The sequence below is a fragment of the Muntiacus reevesi genome, chromosome 10 (assembly GCF_963930625.1).
Source record: "Muntiacus reevesi chromosome 10, mMunRee1.1, whole genome shotgun sequence".
NCBI lineage: Eukaryota > Metazoa > Chordata > Mammalia > Artiodactyla > Cervidae > Muntiacus > Muntiacus reevesi.
The window spans coordinates 33,304,288-33,328,966 of record NC_089258.1 but is presented as its reverse complement, the minus strand read 5'-3'; the positions used below and the strand labels follow the sequence as shown (position 1 = coordinate 33,328,966).

General features: G+C 44.5%; 1 protein-coding gene across 2 annotated transcripts; it reads left to right on the top strand.

The window, feature by feature from the left end:
- Window positions 1-736: 736 nt before the first annotated feature.
- WDR31 (WD repeat domain 31) lies at window positions 737-23,173 on the top strand. 2 transcript variants are annotated; one of them, XM_065947474.1, is made up of 11 exons: window positions 737-846; window positions 3,975-4,102; window positions 8,959-9,102; window positions 9,545-9,677; window positions 12,802-12,876; window positions 13,862-14,006; window positions 14,114-14,214; window positions 15,334-15,401; window positions 16,343-16,484; window positions 17,865-18,027; window positions 19,457-23,173. In XM_065947474.1, the coding sequence occupies exons 3-11, from the start codon at window positions 8,987-8,989 to the stop codon at window positions 19,615-19,617; spliced, it is 1,104 nt and encodes a 367-aa protein (XP_065803546.1). In that variant the 5' UTR covers window positions 737-846; window positions 3,975-4,102; window positions 8,959-8,986; the 3' UTR covers window positions 19,618-23,173. The 2 variants fall into 2 exon arrangements, with proteins under 2 accessions (XP_065803546.1, XP_065803547.1); XM_065947475.1 differs by lacking the exon at window positions 12,802-12,876.
- The last annotated feature ends 1,506 nt before the right edge of the window (window positions 23,174-24,679 follow it).

The window sequence follows — 24,679 nt, the reverse complement described above, 5'->3', positions numbered from 1 at the left end:
CCACAGATCCCTAACTTTTAGAAACTGCACGAGTCTTCATTGAAGGCAGTTCTGCTGGGAGATCAGCACAGCAGGAGGTACCTATTAGGGTGCAAAAGAAATGCTGACTAGGGTCCTTGCCATTCATTCGTTTGTTCATGCATTCAACACCCCACGAGCAAATCCTGAGCTCTGTACTAGGAACAGAGAGATGAAAAGACTCTAATCTAGAAGAAATTCAACTGCAACTACAAAAACTGTCTTGTAGACTGCTGTTAGTTTCTAGAACCGTCTTCCCATTGGATCTCAAGAAGTACTCCAGGGTCTCCTTGCTATGGTGTTGGGCTGTGAAGGTTTGATGAAAGAAAGAATAAAAGGAATAGGGGTGTCTGAGACCTGGAGAAATGTACAAGGGAGGGATCTCTGCCTGAGTGGAATCAGGGAAACCTCCTAAGAAATAAAGCAACATCCCTATCTGAATGAATAGTTTAAAAGAAGACATTTATTAAGTGCTTTCTCCGTGGCTATTACAGTGATACCTGGTTTCCTTGTATTACACAGACTATCTGGCATCGGTGGCCTTGAACACCTATTAATCTTACTTTCTGGAACCTCGTCCGCGCACTGGTGCAGTAAGAAGGCGGCGGGGCGCTCTCGGCTCACTTCCCGAGAGACGTCCTGCGAGCGGAACCCGGGTTCGGTGGCTGACGAGGGCGCCCGGAGGGTTTTCGCAGGACTCCAGACCTAGCGACGCGCACTTCGTTGCTAAGGGCTGAGGCGCTGGAGGCTGCGGAGCCTGGAGGCTGTGGACGCCGTCGAGTTCGGCGTCCTCGTTGGGCCTCAGCTCCCGGCCCGGCCGGCCCGCCGGTGGGTATGGAGCCCGAGGCGGGAGGAAAGGGCGCAGCTGACTGGAGGGGAAGTGGGAACCCTCGCGCTCTCCGAGCCGAAGCCGCCCGACTGGCCGAAGCGGGGAGGGGGTTCCCGGGGCCGGCGTTGGGTTGGGTGGCCTTACATCCAGTCTTGGGTGAACACCCCTCCATCCACTCCCACCCCGCCCCCCAGCCTCATCAAAAATAAGCTTTGGCCAAACGCTTAGAAGAGGCGCAGGGCATTTGTGTGATCTGAAAGGAAAAACTGCGCAGTTTGTCCCCACAATTTGGGGCAACCTTGGGAGTTCGGACGTAGTGCTGATTCCCTAAATGACCCTGGGCAAGACCCTCTTATTCTCTGAGACTCTTTCCCCTACCTCTACCGATAGAAGGTCATATCGGACCATTCACTACTTGCTTCTACCTGTGGTTTTGTTTCTGTTTGAGCTTTGGTTTTAGATTCCTTGGTCTTCCAGAGTGTAGTTGAGATGAGTGCAGGAGATTTGGGGAGAAGGAGGGGGATATTAAATCATCATTTACATGAACAGTGGACCAGGAGTCCAGCCGAATAAGATCCATTGCCCCAGCTTCAGCCCTTTGTGACCTTCAGAAATGGAAAAAAGTGCTCGTGTCAGTCACTCTGCGACCCAGTGGACTGCCGGCCAAGCTCCTCTGTCTGTTGAATTCTCCAGGCAAGAATACTGGAGTGTGTTGCCATTCCCTTCTCCAGGGGATCTTCCTGACCCTGGGATCAAACCCGGGTCTTGTGCATTGCAGGTAGATTCCTTACCGAATGAGCCTCCAGTCCCAGTTTCTTCATGGAAAGTGACAGGTGGAAGTATTCTGGAGTGTACCAAGGAGTGTTGCACTGGAAAGTTAAAAGAGAATTCTCTGAATTATGTTTAGAGTGACCATTGAGGGGCTTTCCTGGCAGTTCGGTGGTTAAGGTTTCGTGCTTCCAATGCAGGGGGCACAGGTTGGATCCCTGGTGAGGGTACTAAGATCCCACATGATCCACAGTGAGCCAAAAAAATTAAATGAGATAAAAATTTAAAAGTAGAGTGACCACTGAGGATCTTAAAGGCCTTTGGAGAGTAGATTGGGGCAGAAATGGGTCCTAGAATTCAGATTTAGGCCTCACTCGACCTGGAACCAACAAAAACATTGAGAGCTGTATTGAATTACAGGGTTTCCCAAGTCCTCTGTAGTGTTTCTAGGCCTGATATGTGGAACGGGTCGGGGTAACTGCTACCTGGAGAATCTGATATTGGACAGTATTAAAGGACCCAAATATTGTTGGGGGCTTCCCAGGTGGCACTACTAGTAAAGAACCCATCTGCAATGCAGGAGACATAAGAGACATGCCTTTCCTGCGTTGGAAAGATCTGGAGAAGGGCATGGCAACTCACTCCAGTATTCTTGCCTGGAGAATTCCGTGGATTGAGGAGCCTGGTGGGCTATGGTCCACAGGGTTGCAAAGAGTCAGACACACCTGAAGCCATTTAACATGTACGCATATGTTGTTAGGTCCTTAAAAAAAGCTTGCCAAGCAGACTCTCCCACCTTAGTATTCCATTCATTCATTCACTCAAGAGATATTTGCCTTGCATCTGTTTTCCTAGGCCATGCTTAAAGTGCAAATACAAAAATGAATAAGACATTTTCCTTCCTCTCAAGTATACTGCAGGTTCACAATATAAACTATGGCAGATGACTTGAATAGTGTTTTCATTTCTTAGTCTACAGCAACATGGGAATTATCCAAGCACATATATTTTATCCTCAAGATTTTAAATCGCCTTGCTGTATCATATCTGGGCTTCCCAGGTGGTGCAGTGGTAAAGCATCCTCCCGCAATGCAGAAGGCACTAGAGACGCAGATTCAATCCTTGGGTCAGGAAGATTCCCCCGGAGGAGGATGGCAAAGAGTCGGATCCAGCCTAGCTACTAACCAAGAGCAACAGCAGATTTATTTGGTTGCTCTGGGTCTTAGTTTCGGCACACGGGGTCTTTAGTTGCGGTGTGTGAGATCTAGTTCCCTGACCAGGGATGGAATCCTGGCCGTCTGCATTGGGAGCTCGGAGTCCTATTCATTGGACCACCAGAGATGTCCCTAAGTGCTATTTTTAATCTTCACAGAAGCTGAATGATAGAGTTATTATCCTATTTTACACATAGGAAACTGAGACTTCGAGAGGTTCAGGAACTTGCCCTAGACCGGACGAAGCAGAACTATAATTCAGACCTACGCCTCATTTCAAGGCTAATGCGCCTAATGAAATATTATTCTGACTATTTTGTGCTGCTCTTAATAATTAGAATAAGGTCAATCAATAATTAGAGTTTATTTGAATTCTTAAAATTGAGTTGTTAAAATGCAGTAAAGCTGTTTCTTCTTTGTAGATGTTTATAGTGGAAATTCTGGGCTAGAAGTCAAGAGCTCTACCTAGTTAGAATTTTGAGCAAGTAAATGTTTCTGCCCATATTCTGCAGATCTTTAAAGAGTTTATATGTGATGATTTTGAGAAACTCTTTCTACTTAAAGTATTATTTTAAAATTCATACTTAAAGTATTATTTTAAACAGGTGAATTTGCCTTTCTCACAAGAACAGTAAGCTGGGAAATAGGCAGTCACTCCTGAAGATTTTTGATGAATGAAAATCTTACTATGAGTAAAATAAAAATATTTAATGACAAGTTTAAATATATCCTATGTTGCATATTTTAAAACAGTTGTATACCTGGAGTAGGAAATGGCAACCCACTCCAGTATTCTTGCCTGGAAAAGTCCATGGACAGAGGAGTCTGGCGGGCTGAAGTCCATGGGATTACATGACTGAGCATGCGTGCACGAGGGTGGAGGGAAATGTGTTGGTAGCAATAAAGTGGTAGAACTAAAAAAAATAAATAAAATAGTTGTATAATTAACATTATGGTATAGTTTCCCTAATTATTGGAAATGTGCAAGTTATAAAATCTTTGAATTTTGCAAGATAAATCTTTGTGAGGGGAAATGACACTTAATCTCTTTAATTAACAGTTTCTTATTTACCTTGTAAATTTCCTTCAATACAAACATATGCTTAGGGAAGAGATTAGTCTAATTGTCTTTTCACTAATTACAGAGATTAGGAAGTGGCTGCCTGAACTATTTTCCAAAGGATAACTTTACAAAGCAGCAGGTCACCACGTTTACAAAGTTTACAGCTTTACAAATACGGCAGCTCACCAAGAAGATCCTGCTGGTTTGGGCGTAAGTAATTCTAAAGATTTTCTTTTCCTTAGATTGTCCCATGCTGCAGATAGGAAGTATGGCTCTCAGAAGATACCAGCTAAAAATCCAATCAGTTTTAAGCAGAGTCAATCCATTTATAGCATCAGTGACCTAGATTTGTGGGTGGCATCTGTCCTTAGTTTGATGGCAGTGTTAAAAAATGGGTTAGGTTAGCAGATAGGAAGCCCTGCAATCTCTTATCTAACTACAACAGGACAACACTGCAAGCTTTTTGAAAACTATCCTGGAATTTTTCCTGGGGGCATATTTGTGGTAAATGAAAAACTAGATTCCCCTCTTGCTGGGTGTCAAGCCAAAAAGACACAACCAAGCCAAAGAACAGAAGAAAGGATTTAGAACTTGCAGCGAGTTGGTAGAACAGGGATATTTGCCCAAACTGTCTCTCAGAACAGCAAAACTGGGCAAGTTTTAAGATAAGAGTGCATGCATATTTTTGAAGGGCTTGGGTGGATATGCATATTCATGAGGGGCTTGAGTAGGACAGAGTTCAGCCTAGATTTGGGACACAGGTTGTCAGAGTCACAGCTTTAGTTAAGTCACCAGGGTCAGCATCATCATTCCTTAAGTACCAGATAGTCTTGTGGTTGAGTAAGTGAGGGGGTTTGGATCCTGCAGAATAGCTCAAGAATGTGCCTCTTAAAAAAAAAAAAAGAAAAAGAATGTGCCTCTTGCTATCCTTTACCTTCGAAACAGAACTGGGAGTGCTTTTTTAAAATTTTTAAAAATTATCTAGTATTTTGGCTCTGCTGGGTCTTTGTTGCTGCACGGGCTTTCTCTACTTGCGGCGTGTGGGCTTCTCATTGCAGTAGCTTCTCTTGTTGCGGAGCACAGGCTCTATCGGGCTTCAGTAGTCATGGCTCCCAGTCTCTAAAGCACAGGCTCAGTAGTTGTGATGCACAGGCTTAGTTGCTCCATGGCATGTGGGAGCTTCCTGGACCAAGGATCAAACCTGTGTTTCCTGCATTGACAGGGAAATTCTTTACTCCTGAGCCACCAAGGAAGCCCCAGAACTGGGAATTTTTACAATTGATTTATCATCTCCCTGGAGAAGGAAATGGCAACCCACTCCAGTATTCTTGCCTGGAAAATCCCATAGACGGAGGAGTCTGGTAGGCTGCAGTCCATGGGGTTGCAAAGAGTTGGACACCACTGAGCGACCTCGCTTGATGTGGTCAAGAGCAAGCCTTCTGGCCATGCTTAGATCACATAATGTCTAGGCCTATAATGGCTTCTCTTATGTCAAAGAAGTTCCATCTGGTTCTCTTCCTCTGGGAACCCTCTGCTGTATCTGGCAACATGTGTACTTGTTACAGAGAACCCTACAGTGTCTGAACTAGAAGAGCCCTTCAGTTCAGTTCAGTCGCTCAGTTGTGTCCAACTTTTTGCGATCCCATGAACTGCAGCACGCCAGGCCTCCCTGTCCACCACTAACTCCCAGAGTTTACCCAAACGCATGTCCATTGAGTCGGTGATGCCATCTAACCATCTTATCCTCTGTCATCCCCCTCTCCTTCTGTCCTCAATCTTTCCCGGCATCAGGGTCTTTTCAAATGAGTCAGCTCTTCGCATCAGGTGGCCAAAGGATTGGAGTTTCAGCTTTGACATCAGTGCTTCCAAAGAACACCCAGGATTGATCTCCTTTAGGATGGACTGGTTGGATCTCCTTGCAGTCCAAGGGACTCTCAAGAGTCTTCTCCAACACCACATTTTCAAAAGCATCAATTCCTCGGCGCTCAGCTTTCTTTATAGTCCAATTCTCACATCCAGAGCCCTTAGGTTGCTATTTCACAACACATGTGTTTGTCACACCGTGCAAGCCGCTTGAAATACAGAGAAGGATATGAGAGTCCCTCTTCTTGTGGAGCATACAGCCTGCTAGTAATCTTGGAATCTGGTGTCCATGTTTATACGTTAGAGAGGAGGCTGAGGCACAGTGTGAAGGATCGAGGAACTCAATGACACAAGACACGAGTGAGATGAGGCAGGCCTGGCCCCAGAGCCCGGAGCTCTTGACGCCACTCATTGTGTTCTTTCCACTGCATTTGCTTCTGTTCCTTGTCAACTTGAGGAATATTCACCACCTGAAAGTTGAGAGTTATATTTTATTTGGTAGGAATTTTTAGGACTTCATGCTCAGGAGGTAACATCTCAAGTAACAAGAGAACTATTCCAAGGAGGTGAGGGGGTGAGTTCGGATATGTAGGAGTTTTGCAATAAAGGGCAGATAGTCTGAACATCAAAAAATTATTGTTAATTAAAGAAAACCACACACACACACAAACCAAAAAAGAAAACCAGATGCATCAAGTTAGGGAATTTAGCACTTTTCTATGTATGGGAGGATGCAAGAGTCTGGGCTCACTGAAATCATTCCTTTGATCTGCAGGATACTTTTCATATCCTGAATTTCCTCAGGACTCACCAGCTCACCATAATCTGTGGCTGCAATTCCTGATGACTGTGACATCCTTTGTTTATGGCAGGAAATAGTCCATTTCTCACTGGTTACCTGTTCTTTTCAGGATGTCAATTCTGGCAGCTTTTAAATGTAGGCTGAAATTCTTCTGGAGAACTGTGGTGGGTTTTTTGTTGTTTTGTTTTGTTTAAGTTTTTTGTTTTTATCTATTTTGTTGAAGTATAGTTGGTTTACAGTGTTGTGTTTATTTCTGCTATACAGTAAAGTGATTGTTATATATACACATTCTTTTTCATTATAGTTTATCACAGAGTATTGAATATAGTTCCCTGTGCAATACAGTAGGACCTTGTTGTTTATCCATTCTATATATTATAATTTGCATCTGCTAGTCCCAAACTCCCAGTCCATTCCTCCCCCTTGCCCCCTTGGCAGCCACAAGTCTCTTCTCTCTGTCTGTCAGTCTATTTCTGTTTTGTAGGTAAGTTTATTTGTGTCATATTTTAGATTCCATGTATAAGTGATAACATACGGTATCACTTCCTCTTTCTGACTTACTTCACTAAGTATGATAATCTCTAGTTGCATTCACACTGCTGCAGATGGCATTATTTCATTCTTTTTTTATGGCCGAGTAATATTCCATTGTGTATATATGTACTACATCTTCTTTATGCATTCATCTCAGTGGACATTTAGGTTGTTTTTATGTCTTGGCTATTATCAATAAATAGTGCTACCATGAACATTGCAGTACACTTATATTTTCAAATTATAGTTTTCTCCACATATATGCCCGGGAATGGAACTGCAGGATCACATGGCAATTCTGTTTCTAGTTTTTTTGAGGGACCTCCATAGAGTGGAAAACTGTGGGGTTTTTTTAAAGGTAATGATATGGGACTTCCCTGGTGGTCCAATGGTTAAGACTCCAAGCTTCCACTACAGGGAGCCTGGGTTTGATCCCTGGTCCGGGAACTAAGATCCTGCATGGAGAATACTTGGAGAGTTTTAGCTGTTATTTCTCATTGTAGACTATTCTTCCTAGAAGTAGGTAGGCTTGTCATTCCCGTAAGAAACACACTTCCTAGAATTTCTTTAAGCAGAGCCCTGGAAGAATGGCGACTGGGAACTCCCACCTGTACCCTCTGCCATCTCAGGGGACAGCTAATTGAGTAGCAGACGAACATTTCCCAGAGTAGCTGAGATTAGGTCCTAGTCATGCACCTTCAGTCCCATCAGACGTCCGCGCTGGCCACATATTCTGATCTCGACATTAAAACCGAGATATTTTTTAAAAATTTACATATTAACTTTTTAACAAATAATAAACCTTATTGCATGTAAACATAAATTTATGAAAAATAAGTATAATTTTGAAAACACACAAAAATGTTTGATTGGAAGAGAGCGGTATTGTTTTACATTTTTGCAATCTCTTTACTGTTTGGCTTAAACAGAAGACTATTGGATTCCATATCTGCTTCTGCATTCAATCTATTGCAGTATGTTGTTTGTAGTATAAGAAGAAAGTCAGGACTCACATAGAGACATAGTTGGAAAAAGGATTTCACAGACTCCCTGAAAGGGTCTCAGGAATCCCCAGCAGTCCTGAGATCACAGTTTGAGACCTGCTGGTCAGGTCATTACCTATATTGTCTCATTTAGTGTCACTGTCTCCTGCATCTCATTCTTTATTACAGAATAATCTCATGACCCTGGAAAGTATTTAATAGCAGTCCCACAAGCTAGGAAGGTTATAGCCTTTTAGAATAACTAAAGCTCTTTTCCAAGAAGCTTACTGGTGTAGATTGTTTTTTCTTTTTTTGGCCTTGCCTCAAAATTTATGGAATCTCAGTTTCCGACCAGGGAATGAACTCCAGTCACGGCAGTGAAAGCGCCGAATCCTAACCAGTGGACCACCAGGGAATTCCCAGTGCTTCATTCTTTTTAATGGCTGAATAATATTCCATTGTATGCATAAACCACAGTTTGTTTATTTATCCATTGATGGACACTTGGGTTGTTGTTAGCTTTTGACTATTGTCAACAGTGCTGCTCTGAACAGACATGTATAAATTTTGGGTTGAACACCTGTTTTCAGTTCTTTGGACTATATACCCAGGAGTAGAATTGTTGGATCACATAGTAATTCTATGTTTGACTTACTGGGGAGCGTCTTAATATTTTTAAAATTAGTTTTGTTTTTGTTTATCTGCAAATGCTGTATGGAAGGATGGTGCCTTCCCAGGGCCATAAGAGTGAGGCAGGGAAAGGAGAAAACCCAAATGCCTACAGTTAGTCTTTTTTTTAAAAAAAGGTTTTAACATAACCATACTACCTACCATTCTTGTGCCTCACAGAGTTAACAGTGTGTATTATTCCTTTTACCAAACAGGGCACACAACTTCCAGCAGCCACAGGGGATGCTGCTACTCAGGTGCCACCTGAAACGAGCTCTTCCCCAGAAGGTCTCGTGCAGGCTCTGTCCAGTGATGGGGAAACTGCAGAGCAAATTCAGACACAGCACTTACAGATACAGGTACAGCAGTCTGCCCTCGGGGGGTTCCCCAGTTTTGTGCCCCATGACAGTTCTCTCCTATCGAAAGAGAAGGCCCGGAGCCATTGTTGATGCCCTCCCTGGTCACTCAGTTTGGTCTGTTTCCTTTTGGATAAGAAACATCTTGGTTGCTAGGGCCTTCAGCCCCATGGCGAGGGGTGCAGTGGCGATGATTCCCACATCTTTGGGAATCATCTCTAGAGTAAGCAAAGGCTGGGTTTCGTCCTTTGTCAGATCCCAGTCATTCCCTCATTCCGAGCATTTACAGAGTTAATAATGCCGTTTCTGGTGATGCCAGTGTGGCTCCTTTCTCTACTCCCTTTCTGTCTTCCTCCTCAGCATGGCCTGTAGTCCACACTCTCTTCCCCTTGCTCCACTGTGCACCCTACACCGTGGGGCCCTTCATTTTCCATCCTCTCTTTAGGAGGCCAGATGGATTTATCGAAGAGAGGATTCACACTAAAGCCTTTCAAGAGTTTAGCCCGGCTCACGTGGATACTGTCTCTGTTGTTGCTGCTCTGAACTCAGATGTCTGTGTCTCCGGAGGAAAAGATAAGGTGGGGTTTGCAGTGCTTCCCAGGGAACCAGATGTTTGGAAAGGAAGTGCTGGTTTTGCATTTCTGGTAGCAGGGTTGAGTAGGGTAAAAATATACGCTTTAGAGTTAAAAAGACTGGGTTTAAATTCCTACTCTGCCACTACCTGTTACTTTGGGCAAATCTTCATTCTCTTGAGCTTCAGGCTCCTTCTCTATGAAATGGGGGTAGTAATGCCAACCACCCAGTATAGTTGAGGATTAAATGGGAAGACGCTCAGCACTCTGCAAAACCACCCAAATGCTTTTTATAAATGGCAGCTATTATTCCAGCCTATCCACTTTCACACTTGCATGCACACAGGAGTTATTTATCAGCAAAAGAAAAGTTCTAGTCTCTTTTATGCCTCTCTTTTGCCAAAATATCTACCAGTACTTCGAGACTGCTCCCATTTTCAGTGTAAATCTGGTTGCTTTTATTTGGATCTGTCATAGAACTCAACGTAGGCTCTTGATAGCAAAAATGCTGATTCTTTCATAATAAATAATGCCTCTAATTTTCAATAGCCATTTAGAATCTTCAGATTCCATTTACTTACTGTACGTCACTGATTCTAAGATGCACATGTTTCCACATTTTAACACCTCTGAAATCAGGATGCATCTAGAAATTGATAATAACATCATTTAATTGGCAGCATTTTGTTATAACATCTAGACATATGAAATTATATTTCTATGATCCTCACCTGTGAGGGGTAGATAGTGCAAGAATTAGCCTCTCTGTTTTGCAGGTTATGAAACTGGGATTTAACTAGGTCATAGTACTAAACTACAGAGACTGGGCCAGAGAATGCTTCTGAATGCTGTTTAGGGGGAGAAATATAACAAAATACTAAAATATATTCCTGGAAAAAGGATGGGAAGAAAATTTTCATAATGATTCTGTCTGGCAGATGGGATTATGGATGAGGTTTTTTGAAATTAAAGAAAAGTATGGGGACTTCCCTCGTGGTCCAGTGGCTAAGATTCTATGCTCATAATGCAGGGGACCCGGGTTCAAGCCGTGGTCAGGGAACTAGACCCCACATGCTGCAACTAAAGATCCTGTGTGCTGCAATGAAGATTGAAGATCCCAACTAAGACCTGTCACAGCCAATAAATAAATAAATGTTTCTAAAAAGTATGATCTGTTCACAACAGTGTAAATATACTTTTATTTTTTTGGCTGTGCCACATGGCATATGAGATCTTGGTTCCCCAGTTCAGTTCAGTCACTCAGTTGTGTCCGACTCTTTGCAACCCCATGGACTGCAGCACCCCAGGCCTCCCTGTCCATCACCAAATCCTAGAGTTTACTCAGACTCATATCCATTGGGTTGGTGATGCCATCCAACCATCTCATCTTCTGTCGCCCCTTCTCCTCCTACCTTCAATCTTTCCCAGCATCAGAGTCTTTTCAAATGAGTCAGTTCTTTGCATCAGGTGGCCAGAGTATTGGAGTTTCAGCTTCAGCATCAGTCCTTCCAATGAATATTCAGGACTGATTTCCTTTAGGATGGACTGAGTGGATCTCCTTGCAGTTCAAGGGACTCTCAAGAGTCTTCTCCAACATCATAGTTGAAAAGCATCAATTCTTCAGCGCTCAGGTTTCTTTATAGCCCAACTCTCACATCCATACATGACTACTGGGAAAACCATAGCTTTGGCTATACAGACCTTTGTTGGCAAAGTAATGTCTCTGCTTTTTAATATGCTGTCTAGGTTTGTCATAACTTTTCTTCCAAGGAGCAAGCGTCTTTGAATTTCATGACTGCAGTCACCATCTGCAGTGATTCTGGAGCCAGCCAAAATAATCTGTCACTGTTTCCCCATCTATTTGCTATGAAGTGATGGGACCGGATGCCATGATCTTAGTTTTCTGAATGCTGAGTTTTAAGCCAACTTTTTCACTATCCTCTTTTACTTTCATCAAGAGGCTCTTCAGTTCCTCTTTGCTTTCTGCCATAAGGGTGGTGTCATCTGCATATCTGAGGTTATTGATATTTTTCCCGGCAGTCTTGATTCCAGCTTGTGCTTCATCCAGTCCAGCATTTCTCATGATGTACTCTGCATATAAGTTAAAAAAGCAGGGTCACAATATACAGTCTTGATGTACTCCTTTCCCTATTTGGAACCAGTCTGTTGTTCCATGTCCAGTTCTATTGCTGGGCTATTGCTTCTTGACCTGCATACAGATTTCTCAGGAGGCAGGTCAGGTGGTCTGGTATTCCCATCTCTTGAAGAATTTTCCACAGTTTATTGTGATACACACAGTCAAAGGCTTTGGCATAGTCAACAAAGCAGAAGTAGATGTTTTTATGGAATTCTCTTGCTTTTTTGATGATCCAGTGGATGTTGGCAATTTGATCTCTGGTTCCTCTGTCTTTTCTAAATCCATCTTGAACATCTGGAAGTTCACGGTTCACATACTGTTGAAGCTTGGCTTGGAGAATTTTGAGCATTCCTTTGCTAGCGTATGAGATGAGTACAATTGTGGGGTATTTTGAGCATTCTTTGTCATTGCCTTTCTTTGGGATTAGAATGAAAACTGACCTTTTCCAGTCCTGTGGCCACTGCTGAGTTTTCCAAATTGCTGGCATATTGAGTGCAGCACTTTCACAGCATCATCTTTTAGGATTTGAAATAGCCAAGGATCAAACCCATGCCCCTTGCACTGGAAGTGCAGAATCTTAACCCTTGGACCACCCGGGAATTCCCTGAATATACTTTTTTTTTTTTAATATACTTTTAACACTACTAAATTGTATACCTAAAAATGATTAAGATGGTAATTTTTTTTTTTAATAGGGGAAAAAAATCTAATCCCATGTAGATTTTCCTTCAGCATCTACACCCAGAACCTCAACCTAAACCAGATGCCCCTCGGGAGTGTTATCCCAAACCCATCATTAAGGCCCAGACACTTCAGCGGAGTGGCCCAGTGGCTCTGGAAGAGACCGAGAGCTCAAACTAGGGGAGCATGAGGAGCGACACTACAATGAAACTTTGATAGAGAGGGAGAAATTAGGTAGAGAACAAGATAAAGCTTGTTTCAGCTAAATAAAAAAAATCTGTTAAGCTAAAATATTCTAATGACTCTCTGCAGACAGTTGTGGCCTATAACTGGAGAACTGGAAATGTGGTGAAAAGGTTCAAAGGACATGAGCGTGAAATCACCAAGGTAATTGTCATATGATTAGCATCCCGAGGAAATTTGGAATTGAATAAAGGAATGCCTGTAGCTCCAGGTAGTAAGAGTGGTTGAATATTTCAGTGTTAAGGAAAAATGCAGAGGTTTCATTTGATGTCACCATGTGAAGCCCCACTCCCACCAGAGCAAACCATTCACTCAGCTATAGTTACAGGTATAGTAAACACACATTTTTGTTTCATTGTTAAGCCCTTCATAGCTTCCCAGGTAGCACTAACCCACCTGCTAATGAAGGAGATGCACGAGACATAGGTTTGATCCCTGGGTTGGGAAGATCCCCTGGAGGAGGGCATGGCAACCCACTCCAGTGTTCTTGCCTGGAGAATCCCAGGGACGGCGGAACCTGGTGGGCTGCCATCTATGGGGTCGCACAGAGTCGGACACGACTGAAGCAACTTAGCAGCAGCAGCAAAGCGACTTAGCACGTAGCACAGCACAGGTAGTAAATAGAGAAGAGCTGAGATTAACTCCCCCTGCCCTGTCCTAACTTACCAGGGTCATGTGTCAAAGTCTTACCAAGTATCTAGGTAAGAAAATGACAAACTCTCCATACTGAGGAAGCTTTTAGTCTAGTTGGGGAAATTTTTTAAAAGCCAGAAACAGTTAAATAAAAATTAATTTGTTAAAGAGCATGACAGAGTAGACAGATTCCAGCGAAAATGATAGAGAATGTCAGATGATATAACTCCCCTCTCTGAAGTCCACCTACATGAAACAAAAATTCAGAAGCAAACTTTATCGTAATGAGACTAAGTTATCAGCCACAGTCTCTATTTTTTATCTCTCACAATCTCTCTAAGTTATCAGCACAGACTCTATTTACCTGCCAGATACAGTGCATTTTGAACCAGACTGAGAGCGAACACCAAGCTCCGGCACTTTTATCTCCAGGCTTTTTCCATTTTTAACGTCCAAACAAGCACACTAGAGCTTTTTTTTTTTTTCTTTTGAGCAGATAGCGTGTATTTACAAATCAAGCCAGTTTTTCAGCGCCTCTCGTGATAAGACGGTCATGATGTGGGACTTGCAGAGCTCCTCACAGCCGAGACAACAGTTCTCTGGCCACACCATGGTGGTCACTGGGCTGACCGTGAGTCCAGGTGAGGTAAAGCCAGCGTCTTCCCAACACCAGCACTGTGGTACTTTCTGAAAAGCCCCGTCCCGAGTCTGTCTCATGGACCATCTTCTCTCGCCATTGTTCCCTAAGATTCATCACAACTGTGTACCGGCTCCCGTGACAACACCCTGCTCTTGTGGGATGTGGGGACTGGACGGTGTGCAGAGAGCGCTTCAGTCTCCAGGAACCTGGTACGAACTCAAACCTGGTCCCGAGCAGGGCACCAGAAGGGAGCCTGGGGTGAGGAGGAGCCCAGGAGAGAGACGTGGAGACCCCATGACCAGGCCTTAGAGTCTTGGGTCCTAATTACTGCTCACCCGTAACCAAGGTCTGCTCCAGAGAACAACTTCACTAGTTTATATTGGAGTTTTAAATGGTGTCCTCACTTATGTCTTCAAAACATAGTTATTCCATATCTTCTGTGGGCCAGGCACTATGCTAGAAGCAGGGTTAGTGGCCCAGGGCTTGGTTCCTGGCCTCCAGAAGCTCACAGTTTATGCTTATTGTGTGTTCAGTATATGTAACATTATGCAGAGAAATAAGCATGACCTTTTGCTATTTGTGTAATTTGATTTGCTTATGAAGACCAATGTTTTCCAGTAGCAGACTGATGTCAACTCCACTGCCTATGAGGTTAGTCATACCTGGGATTAAAACTTGGATACTCACTTTTTAGCTGTATTAACCCAAGAAAGTTGCTTGAAGTCTCAGCATCTTCACTTATAAAATGGGGAGAATTATATCGCCTGACATGGCAATGTCCTTTAGTGGTTGTCAGACATTAGTCATGTGATCTTTTCGAGTTTTGACAAGATGTGCTTGCCCTGTGCCCTCCGTATTTGTGCAGGTTGCTGGAAGAAATGAAAACCGTGTTACCTTGGGTTGTTTTGAAAACTGTTTCATGCCTATCCAGCAGGGGGCTGCAGGGATCAAGGGAAACGAGGACACTCTTCCTGAACCCGAGGAGGCCTCAAGTTAGGGTTTCATTGGTCCCACTTGAAAGCAGAGGCTGCTCTCCTTAGCTGCCACTCGGCCAGCAGTGTTTGAGTTTCAGATACTCTAAGAGTGCTGCATGCATTTCGGGGCTCACGCCTGGTCCAGCTGCTTCCATTGCTGCTGATAACCTAGAAGCTGCAGGTCGAGCATGACCGGTGGGCCTCTGCACCACATAAAATCCCTCTTAAGTCAGATGTGCTAGGCTCAGCATCCTTGAGAAGTGATGACAGAGATGCTATTTAGTGACATTTACAGAACTTACATCGGAGGAATGGCGTGGTGTGGAGAAGTTTTCAAACTTTTGCTTTTACCAGGTCACTCACTTGTGCTGGGTCCCCCGAGAACCTTACGTACTCCAGACCTCCGAGGATAAAACCATCAGGTGGGCTTACTGAGCAGCAGTGAAGGTGTTTCTGGTGAAGGTCTGTGGCTTCCGTGCTTACCTGACTCTGTTCCTACTCTGCTTCTCAGCATTGCTGTGCCTCTCCCAGGGCCTTCCACTCCTCTGCCCTTTGCTAGTACTGGCGTCTCTCTGATCTGGCCCCTCGGATCACCTGGATAGAGGTTGAGTGGCAGGAGGTCAGCTTGTTCTGGCTGGTTTTTAGAAGCAGCTGATTCTGACAGCCCTGACTGTGGGAACGGGTTCAGATTAACCTCAGGGTCAGTCGCTTACTTGTCCCACCCCTTCAAGTGGCCCTTACTGGGCTCCAGGTGTTCTCAATCACTCAGCCCTCAGAGTCACCATCAGGGAAGTCAAATGAAGTAAATCCTTCTTAGACTAGAAAGCATGACCAGAAACATTGGATCTCAAGAGATTCTTCTTAGAAAATAAGATAACAAAATAAAATTGAGACAAGGGGTAAAACGGTCCCCAATTGACCCCATGGGTCAGTTGGCCAAGGCCTATAAATATTTTGTGTCTGGTTCTGGAATGATGCCTGCTTCTCTCCATCGTGATATGTATCTTTAAAAATTTTTGTTAAATCACAGGCACAGAAATATTTTCTCTCGTCTGTTGAAAGTAGTACCCCAAAGGACCAAATTAACAAATTAACTCGAACAATTAAGATGCTTGGTCTAAATTCCCATTAATTAGATCTCAAAATAGAAAGAACTCAGATGTCATTCAGTTTGGTTATTTCCTGACAGCTTTAGCATCTCTGAGATTGATCTGGTTCATGTTGCTGTTTTTAGGTAGATCACAGCGTTCTGTTTTGACGGGTCAAAGCCCACAAAGAGCCAAGACTTCGGCGTTCACAGGCAGTCACAGGTGCATTTCAGCAGATTTGCTGCAAACTCATTCCCTGCCATAATCTCTTTCAGGCTGTGGGACAGTCGGGGGCTGCGGGTAGCTCATGCTTTTCCCACCCAGCAGCACATCCAGACGCACTGCGTGGCCAGTGAGGACGGACACACGTGTGTCTCCTGCAGCAGCGGCTTTGGAGGGGAAGGCTGTGAGGCCACGGTGAGAGACTGCAGGCTCTAGGTGTTGGGGTCCTGATGAGAAATGACTTCCTCTGACCTCCTGCCTGTCCTGGGCTACACAGGCAGGCTCTGCTTAAGTCCCAGGCCTATCCCAAGTGCATACTGTACGGGAGCCTTTGCATTCTGGATGCTTCTTTCAAGAAAACTCCATTGCCTAAGCTCTCTGCATCGGTCATAGAAGAGAAATGTGGTGGGAGTCAAGATAGGAAAGCGTTAGACACAGAACCACCTGCTAATGTCCCTGATTCCAGTAGAGTTTAGAAAGGGGATGATCTGTTCGAAGAATCAATGTGTTCCTGTTGCGCATGTGGTCACAGTAAAGGAATTCAAGTTCTTTGGGAAGTTTAGGGCTCTAGTGTTGGTCAAGGGCCCACCACATCCTGAACCCATATACCTTTCCTTGCAGTTAATTTCAGGATAGATTGCCTTGGCTCCTCCAGAGTACCTTGGATTTCTCACTGTAAAATATTAGTTAAAAGATTTATCTAGTATCCAAATGGGACAACTAAAACTCCCATTTTATTGGACATTTATTACGTGCAAGGCACTGGGCTGAGCACATCATGTGCGTTATCTCATTTTATCCTTAAAACAATCTCGGGAGTTTGGTATTACTATAGTTCCCATTTTACAGATGGGGAAATAGAGGCATGGCAAGTTGAAATCTCTTGTACAAGACTGCACTTCTCATAAGTGATAGGTTGAAGTGTTGAATCCAAGGCTTCTGATGTAGCATTTCTTCTCCAAGCTAAGCATTTGCATTTCCAGCTTCTACAATTGTTCCTTGGACAATGAGTCAGTGTCCAGTGATTTCATTATTTTTTGGACACAATTCCGTGTGCTCTTGTCTGTGAATATTATTCTCCACGTGTAGTCTGATTAGTATCAACAGGAGTGGGCTGGCAGAACTGTTGTCTCCCTTGTTATAAAATCTAGTCTTCCTGTACCCAGAGTCAGTGTCTTGGTATTAAATCAGAAGGTCTGCACCTGTATATACTTATGAGAAGGTACTCCTAACTGTGGGGTCCCCATGGGACCCACAGATGCCAAGAGGCTGATATAAGGCTGCTCTTGAGTTGTAGTAGAAAATAGGCTATCCTCTTCTGTCCCACGGTGCTGTCATGATAATGAAGAAGGCAACAACCCCCGGTTAAACCATCTTTAACCTGGCTTGTTTGAGACATAGTCACTGCCTGACTGGATGGATGGATGGGAGGGATGAAGATAAGGGTGTCTGTGTGAGGAGGTGGGTTGAGGGAATAGGAGCATCATGAGAGTCTGGGGAGAGGATGCTAGAGAATGAAGCATTTCTGAAGCTGGGAAATATGTATGCAAGCCAGCCCCTGTCATTACTTTGCAGCTATGGGATCTAAGGCAGACACGGAACAGAATCTGTGAGTACAGGGGACACTTCCAGACCGTTGCGTCCTGTATCTTTCTACCCAGAGCTTTAGCCTCGATGCCTGCAGTTGCTACCTCATCACATGACTGCAAGGTGAAGATCTGGAATCAAGACACTGGAGGTAAGGAGCCTGCCTCTGGTGCTTCTCAAAGATACATGAAGTCCTACAGGTTTCCATAAAGCTCTTTCTTCCATTGCTCAGCATATATGGAGTCACCCATGTCCTGCCACTGTCCACGCCCATAGTGGTTAAGAGATGACATCAAGAAACCAGACTCCCTGGCCAACCTCTGGCTAGGAGCTGTCACCATGTAATCCCTGGTACCATGTTGTACAGACGCCTTCCTAAAAGCTCAAATGTATCTGGTTCTTTCATTCTTTCTATCTGTAGTTCCTCATCATGTTTTAACTTGTGATGCTCAAAATGTCTGGAAAAGCGAATAAGAATTGCCACTTTAAGATTCATGTTCAAGGGCTAAAATGAGAGCCTCAGTTAGGTGGGGGTGTGGTGTGGGGTGAGGATAGTCTCAGAAAGACTGCCCTCTCTTGACTCTGCAGCTAAGGTTTGGGATCGTAGAAAGGTTATGCAAAGCGCCAGAGAAAGACATGCTTTAGGGAACAAGCTCCCCATAGTTTCCTCGATGTGGTGGTATGCTGGAGTCAGCTTCTGCGCGCTGACTGTTAAATATTCAGGAATATTTAATATGGTCATGGCAGGAGTATTTACCCTCACGAAAACTGGCAAATGCTGTGAATGAAGGTTTTTTTTTTCTTCCCAAAAAGCCAGTTTACCAGCACCCCACTGCCTTCATACTATTCTGTCCTAGATACTGGCTCCTGGCAGACACAGGGCTCGCGTTCATTTAGAGACCCTCAAGCCAAATCCCTTCAACAGTCATCTCCCAGAAACTCAGCTCCTAACAGGGGAGGATAGAGTCGCCCCCCTCAGACGTGTGGGGTCACGTCTAGCAGCTTCCACAGTGAGTGCAGTCAGGTACCCTGACCTGGGCTTGTGGGAGGAGCAACTGTTCTAGATTCAGGGATCAAAACCCGAGACCAGGGAGGACCAGGTGCGAAAGCGCCGCTCTGCCCGCCAAGTGTGCATGTGTGCTGTTAGAAGAGCAGCCTGCAAGATGCTGACGGAGGCGAGTGGGTCAGCTGGCAGCCCCAGACCACCCTGCAGGTGCCCTGTCATCCTTTGTCCTGAAAGGACAAGGCAAGACCCCAGGGTGGCGCAGCTGGAGATCAGTGTCCTTATCTCTTGCTCTGTGCTTTGTTCTCTGGGCGGGCACCCGAGGGCAGCGTTTTAACACGGCCTTGCAGTGAGGCCCCAGTTGTCCAGTGTACTTCCAGGTGGAATACGTCCTGCGCTGATGCCCTGGGGTTGACCTCCTCACTGAACACTCCTCAGAGGCACCAAGTGCCTCTCTCACCTGGGTTAGATGCATATACACAGCACGGGCTTTATTTCTGTAGGCTTCTTACAAAGACGCCGCCTTTCATGATATGGCAGCCTTGGTCTAACGTGCCGGTTCCCCCTTCCTCCCCAGCCTGCCTTTTCACCTTGTCTCTGGATGGATCAGGACCTTTGACTTCCCTGGCGGTGGCCGACACCATCTCCTTATTGTGTGCGAGTTTCAGCAGAGGAATTCACTTACTCAGGGTGGACCACAGCCGAGGGCTGGAACTGCGGGAAGTGGCGGCATTCTGAGGCCAAGAGACCTTCACTGAACAAGAGCAAACTGTGGCTCCTTCTTTCTCAGTGTGGCTTTGTGTTTTTTCATGTTCTCTTGACGGGAGGGTGATGTGGAGCTGATGTTCTTTGCTTAGGTTCCCTTGGAAGATATGTCAGTGTTAGAAGTCAATTTAAGTCAAAATCAGGTGTAGAGAGATTAGTAATATGGACTCAAATATGGTTCTCAATTGAAATTAAATCCAAGTACGAGTTTTAGTGAGCTTTGGGGACTACTCTTTAAGAAAAATGAGTTTATGGACTTCTTGCCTTTTGAGATGGCCCACACTCTTGTCTGTGGAGTGTTTCTCCCAAGGCCATCTTACCTTCTGAGATGGACTGCATTTTGTTCATGGAATGTGTATCTTTCTTAAAAAAAAAAAAAGGTTTATAGCTCAGAATGATGGATGTGGATGGATGTGGATGTAAGAGTGAGAGTCAGAACACAGGTCTGAGTCTACTGAACTGACCTTTTCCATGTCTCCAGAAAAGAAACGAGTGTAGTGGAGAGAGAAACCGTTGTGGCTGCCTCACAGTTATCTAGGTGGGAAAGGTTAGTGCAGCTCCATGGAAGAAACAGATTGCAGACATGAGATTAAGCTCTAATCACAGCCCCTTCCCAACGTGAAGAATCAAAGTTAGGGCAAGGAAGCAAAGCCACCAGGGCCAGCGCTGCTTGAGCAGGAGACCTGAGATGGCAGGCAAAGAGGCTGGCCGCCACAGTGCCTCGCCCGGAGTTGGACAGATTTTCAAACCCATTCCATGGATGAGGGAGTGGAGAGATGAAGGCTAAGAAGAATTCCATTTGTGTGTTTTAATATTTTTACTTAGTTTTATATAACCCTTCCTGGGAAATGGCCAGAGCGAGGCAAAGGGAATGTCTGCAATGACATTGGAACACATAGAAAGAAGTAGAAAGATGGGCTCAGCCGTGCCAGCCACCGAGCCCCTGTCAGTGAAGAGGAGCAGACTGCTCCCGTCTGTCTGGGTGGTTCCCAGGAGATGGGTCCCGAGCCTGGTGGTCACAAGCCTGCTTTCCTCCAGGGAAAGGAGACTCACTCCTGCCTCCAGGCAAGCCCACACACAAGGCAACTGAGGCCTGGAAAGTCCCTTTCTGAAGAGTCCCACAGAGTCCTCTCTGGCCCCTGCCTGTCTCTGATACCAGCGGCTGGCAACCTTCTTCTATGTCCCCCTCTCGCTCCTCTTTGGGGCCAGTTCCCCCATGCTGTCTCCAGCCACCGAGAGGAGCATCTTAAGCTGATGATGCAAAGCATCCATCAGACCCAGGTTGGACCCTCCATTTCCCCATTTAGCTGGATGATCTTGGGAAAGTTGTAAAACCCCAGTTTCCTCACTTAGAAGATGGAGCTCATAATCCTACTTTGCTCACAGGGCTGTTTTGCGAATTGGACCATGTTAAATGCCAAGCAAGCTGTTGGATGCTTACAGCTGGCAGCCCCGGCTCCTCGCTGCCCTCTCTGCCCAGACTAAATGCTGTCCTTCCCACGTGAGACGTTCACCACTCCTTCACCCATCCTCCTTAGATCGTGACTTCTAACCCTTCAGTCATTGTTCAACTTCCCAGTGATCCCTTAAGTTACAGATCTTTAAGCCCTAGAAGGACGTGGTGAGAGAGGAAGCTGCCTCACTGAGCACCAACAGGTGGCTGAGCACACATATTCCCACGTGGTTCTTAGTCCCCCGTCACAAATGAGGAAACTGAGGTCTGGGGACATGCAGTCCTCTGCCCGAGGTTATACACACGGGGAGGAAGGGGAGGAGCCCTTTGCCTCACCCCTTAGCCTCTGCATGATGTCACAAAGTCCACTTCAGAAATTCTTAGACCATGACCTTGTTTGTATCTTTTCTAGACCAGTTGTCAACTTTTTGGCTCCAAGGAGATCCTTCTGACAAGGGGCCTGGGAGTAGTAGACAGGTGTCTCAGGGAAAGTCCTAGCAAGTCTTAAACTATTAGTGCTAGAACTGAGCCTTTTTTCCTAGGAAGTAGACAGAGAATCTAAGGGAGTGGGTTGGGAGGGGGGTCCCAGGGAAGACTGAGAAAATTAAAGGGCTCTGACAAGCCCAGTTCTATTACCAATTAAATCGTTTCCCTACACTCTACACCTGCTTGATGTAAAAATTCCTTATCTGTGTATTTTAAGTAGAAAATAGATTCATAAATGCACAAGCTTTTATAAGATTTTTCAGTCTTTTATGCCCTAATGCATTCATTTGGTCATTGAACATCTCATTTTAGAGGCTATTCCTCTAAAATCACATAAGGGAATCTTCCAAAGACAGTTGACTTTTTTTTTTCTTTTTTGGCTGTACCGCACATGTGGCATTCGGAATCTTGGATCCCTCCCCAGGGATCAAACCCATGTCCCCTGCAGTTGAACTATGGAGGTTTAACCACTGTACTACCAGAAAAGTCCAGCCTTTTCCTATGAAAGTATTTAAGCCCTTGGAATCTGGCTAATTATGTTGCAAAAATTTTTTTTTAATTCATATATTTACATAAGTTGAAAGTATATATTAATATTTAAGGAAAATGCATAATGATTATTAACAACCTTTTAAAAATATTTATTTGGTTTTTTTGGTGGCTTAAACTATCTTATGAGGACCTTTATTTTTTCTAAAAGGTTAAAAATAACCTGGAGAAGGGTGTTTTCTTTAAAATAGCTACCTGCAAGTATTGTGATGCAGTGAACATCATTGGTATCCCCACAGTATCGGACAAGTCCTGATTATCACTGACTTCCTGAACAATGATTATTAAAGAAGTTTCTTGAAGAATTCTGAGTTTACAGTCACCAAAACAGAAATAATATCTGATCTGTCAGGACAGCAGCAGAAATGTGCTTTCAGATGTGTGTTTTCAACATTGGTATTGAGAGAGATTGTTTTCAGTCTATAAGGACCTTCGTTTTGATACAAGAATTGCAAGTATAGAACTCAAGTCATTGGTGTTTTTTTTTTTTTAATATTTTAATGCTGAGAAAAAGGAACTTAGATTTTTCTGATCGGTCTTTTGAAAGAATAATTATTAAAGGGCAGTTTCATCATTGTGAGGCTGCGCCATGACAGGCAGCCTAGATTAGGAGTAGGCCTGGTTTTCCAGGGTAACATGATTATCAGGCCACCTGGAGCCAGCCAATCAATATGTGCCCAGTAAGGATAAGCGAACCTATCAGGGGAAAGCTGAAAAGCCCGCTAACGCCCAAGTTTGAAAAAAGCCCGCGAAGGTTTGGGCCAATAAGATTACTTTGCAAACATGTAACCAATCCGCTTAAGCCAGCTACCAATTGCTTATGCACACCTTATAAATTGGGTAACACCTTGGGCTCAGCGCTCTCTGACCCCGTACCACTGCGTTGGACATGCAGCAGGAGCCCTGACTCGAGTCAACAATAAACTTCCCTTTTTTTTGAGAGTTGCATTGTCTTGGAAGCCTTCTCTCTTCCCGCTCAGGGATTCGGACATCGGGTATAACAGTCATTAAAAACACAGCGGAGTGCTAGTTGTTCCTGAAATGGGCGCTTCTTGGCCCAGGGTTTCCTGCTAAGATAGCATTCCCAGCTAGGCATGGCCATGAGAATAAGCTGGTGTCAGTGGACTGGGAGTGGCAGTGATGTGTGTGTGTAACTTCCACCTTATAAGCGCAAAAGGCACATGTTTGTCCAGGACTTCCCCTCGGGGCCCCTTCCCCCTAGGTGTGATGCAGACTGCCAGGAATAGCTTCAACTATTCAGATAAGGATAGGATGGGACAGCAAGAAAGGAGGAACCAGGGCCCCAGATAACTTCCAGCAGCTGATCTGTTCCAGCAGCCTGACTAGCTGGACTGTGACTTGAAAGAGAACGTCATTCTCTTTAAGTCACTGTGTATGTATATACATTTAAATTTTTTTAGTTCAAGTTTAGCCATCACAAAGTTTCAAATGTCTTAAATTTACAGCTGGTTGAATTTTCATGAACTGAACACATGCTGGTAACCTAGATAAGCGAGTATGATACATCCAGGGACCCAGATGGCCTCCCACTCACACCCCTCCAGAAGTATCTGCTCAGGAAGTTGTCACAACATAAATTGGCTTTGTCTGCTTTCTACTTGATATAAAATCATTGTAGTAGATGGAAGATATGGCCACAAACTTCTCCCATCCCAGTACATGTGACCCTTTGCCAACTAACTTATCATTAATCAGCCAGTTCAGTTCATTCGCTCGGTCGTGTCCAACTCTCTGTGACCCCATAGCTGCAGCACACCAGACTTCCCTGTCCATCACCAACTCCCGGAGTTTATTCAAACTCATGTCCATTGGGTCGGTGATGCCATCCAACCATCTTATCCTCTGTCATCCCCTTCCCTTCTCGCCTTCAACCTTTTCCAGCATCAGGGCCTTTTCAAATGAGTCAGTTCTTTGCATCAGGTGGCCAAAGTATTGGAGTTTCAGCTTCAACATCAGTCCTTCCAATGAATATTCAGGACTTATTTCCTTTAGGATGGACTGGTTGGATCTCCTTGCTGTCCAAGAGACTCTCAAGAGTCTTCTCCAACACTACAGTTCAAAAGCATCAATTCTTCAGCACTCAGCTTTCTTTATAGTCCAACTCTCACATCCATACATGACAACTGGAAAAACCATAGCCTTGACTAGAAGGACCTTTGTTGGCAAAGTAATGTCTCTGCTTTTTAATGTGCTATCTAGATTGGTCATAACTTTTCTTCCAAGGAGCAAGCGTCTTTTAATTTCATGGCTGCAGTCACCATCTGCAGTGATTTTGGAGCACAAAAAAAATAAAAATCTATCACTGTTTCTGCTGTTTCCCCATCTATTTGCCATGAAGTAATGGGAACGGATGCCATGATCTTAGTTTTCTGAATGTTGAGTTTTAAGCCAACTTTTTCACTCTTCTTTTTCACGTTTATTAAGAGGCTCTTTAATTCTTCTTTGCTTTCTTCCCTAAGTGTGGTGTCATGTGCATATCTGAGGTTATTGATATTTTTCCCGGCAATCTCGATTCCAGCTTGTGCT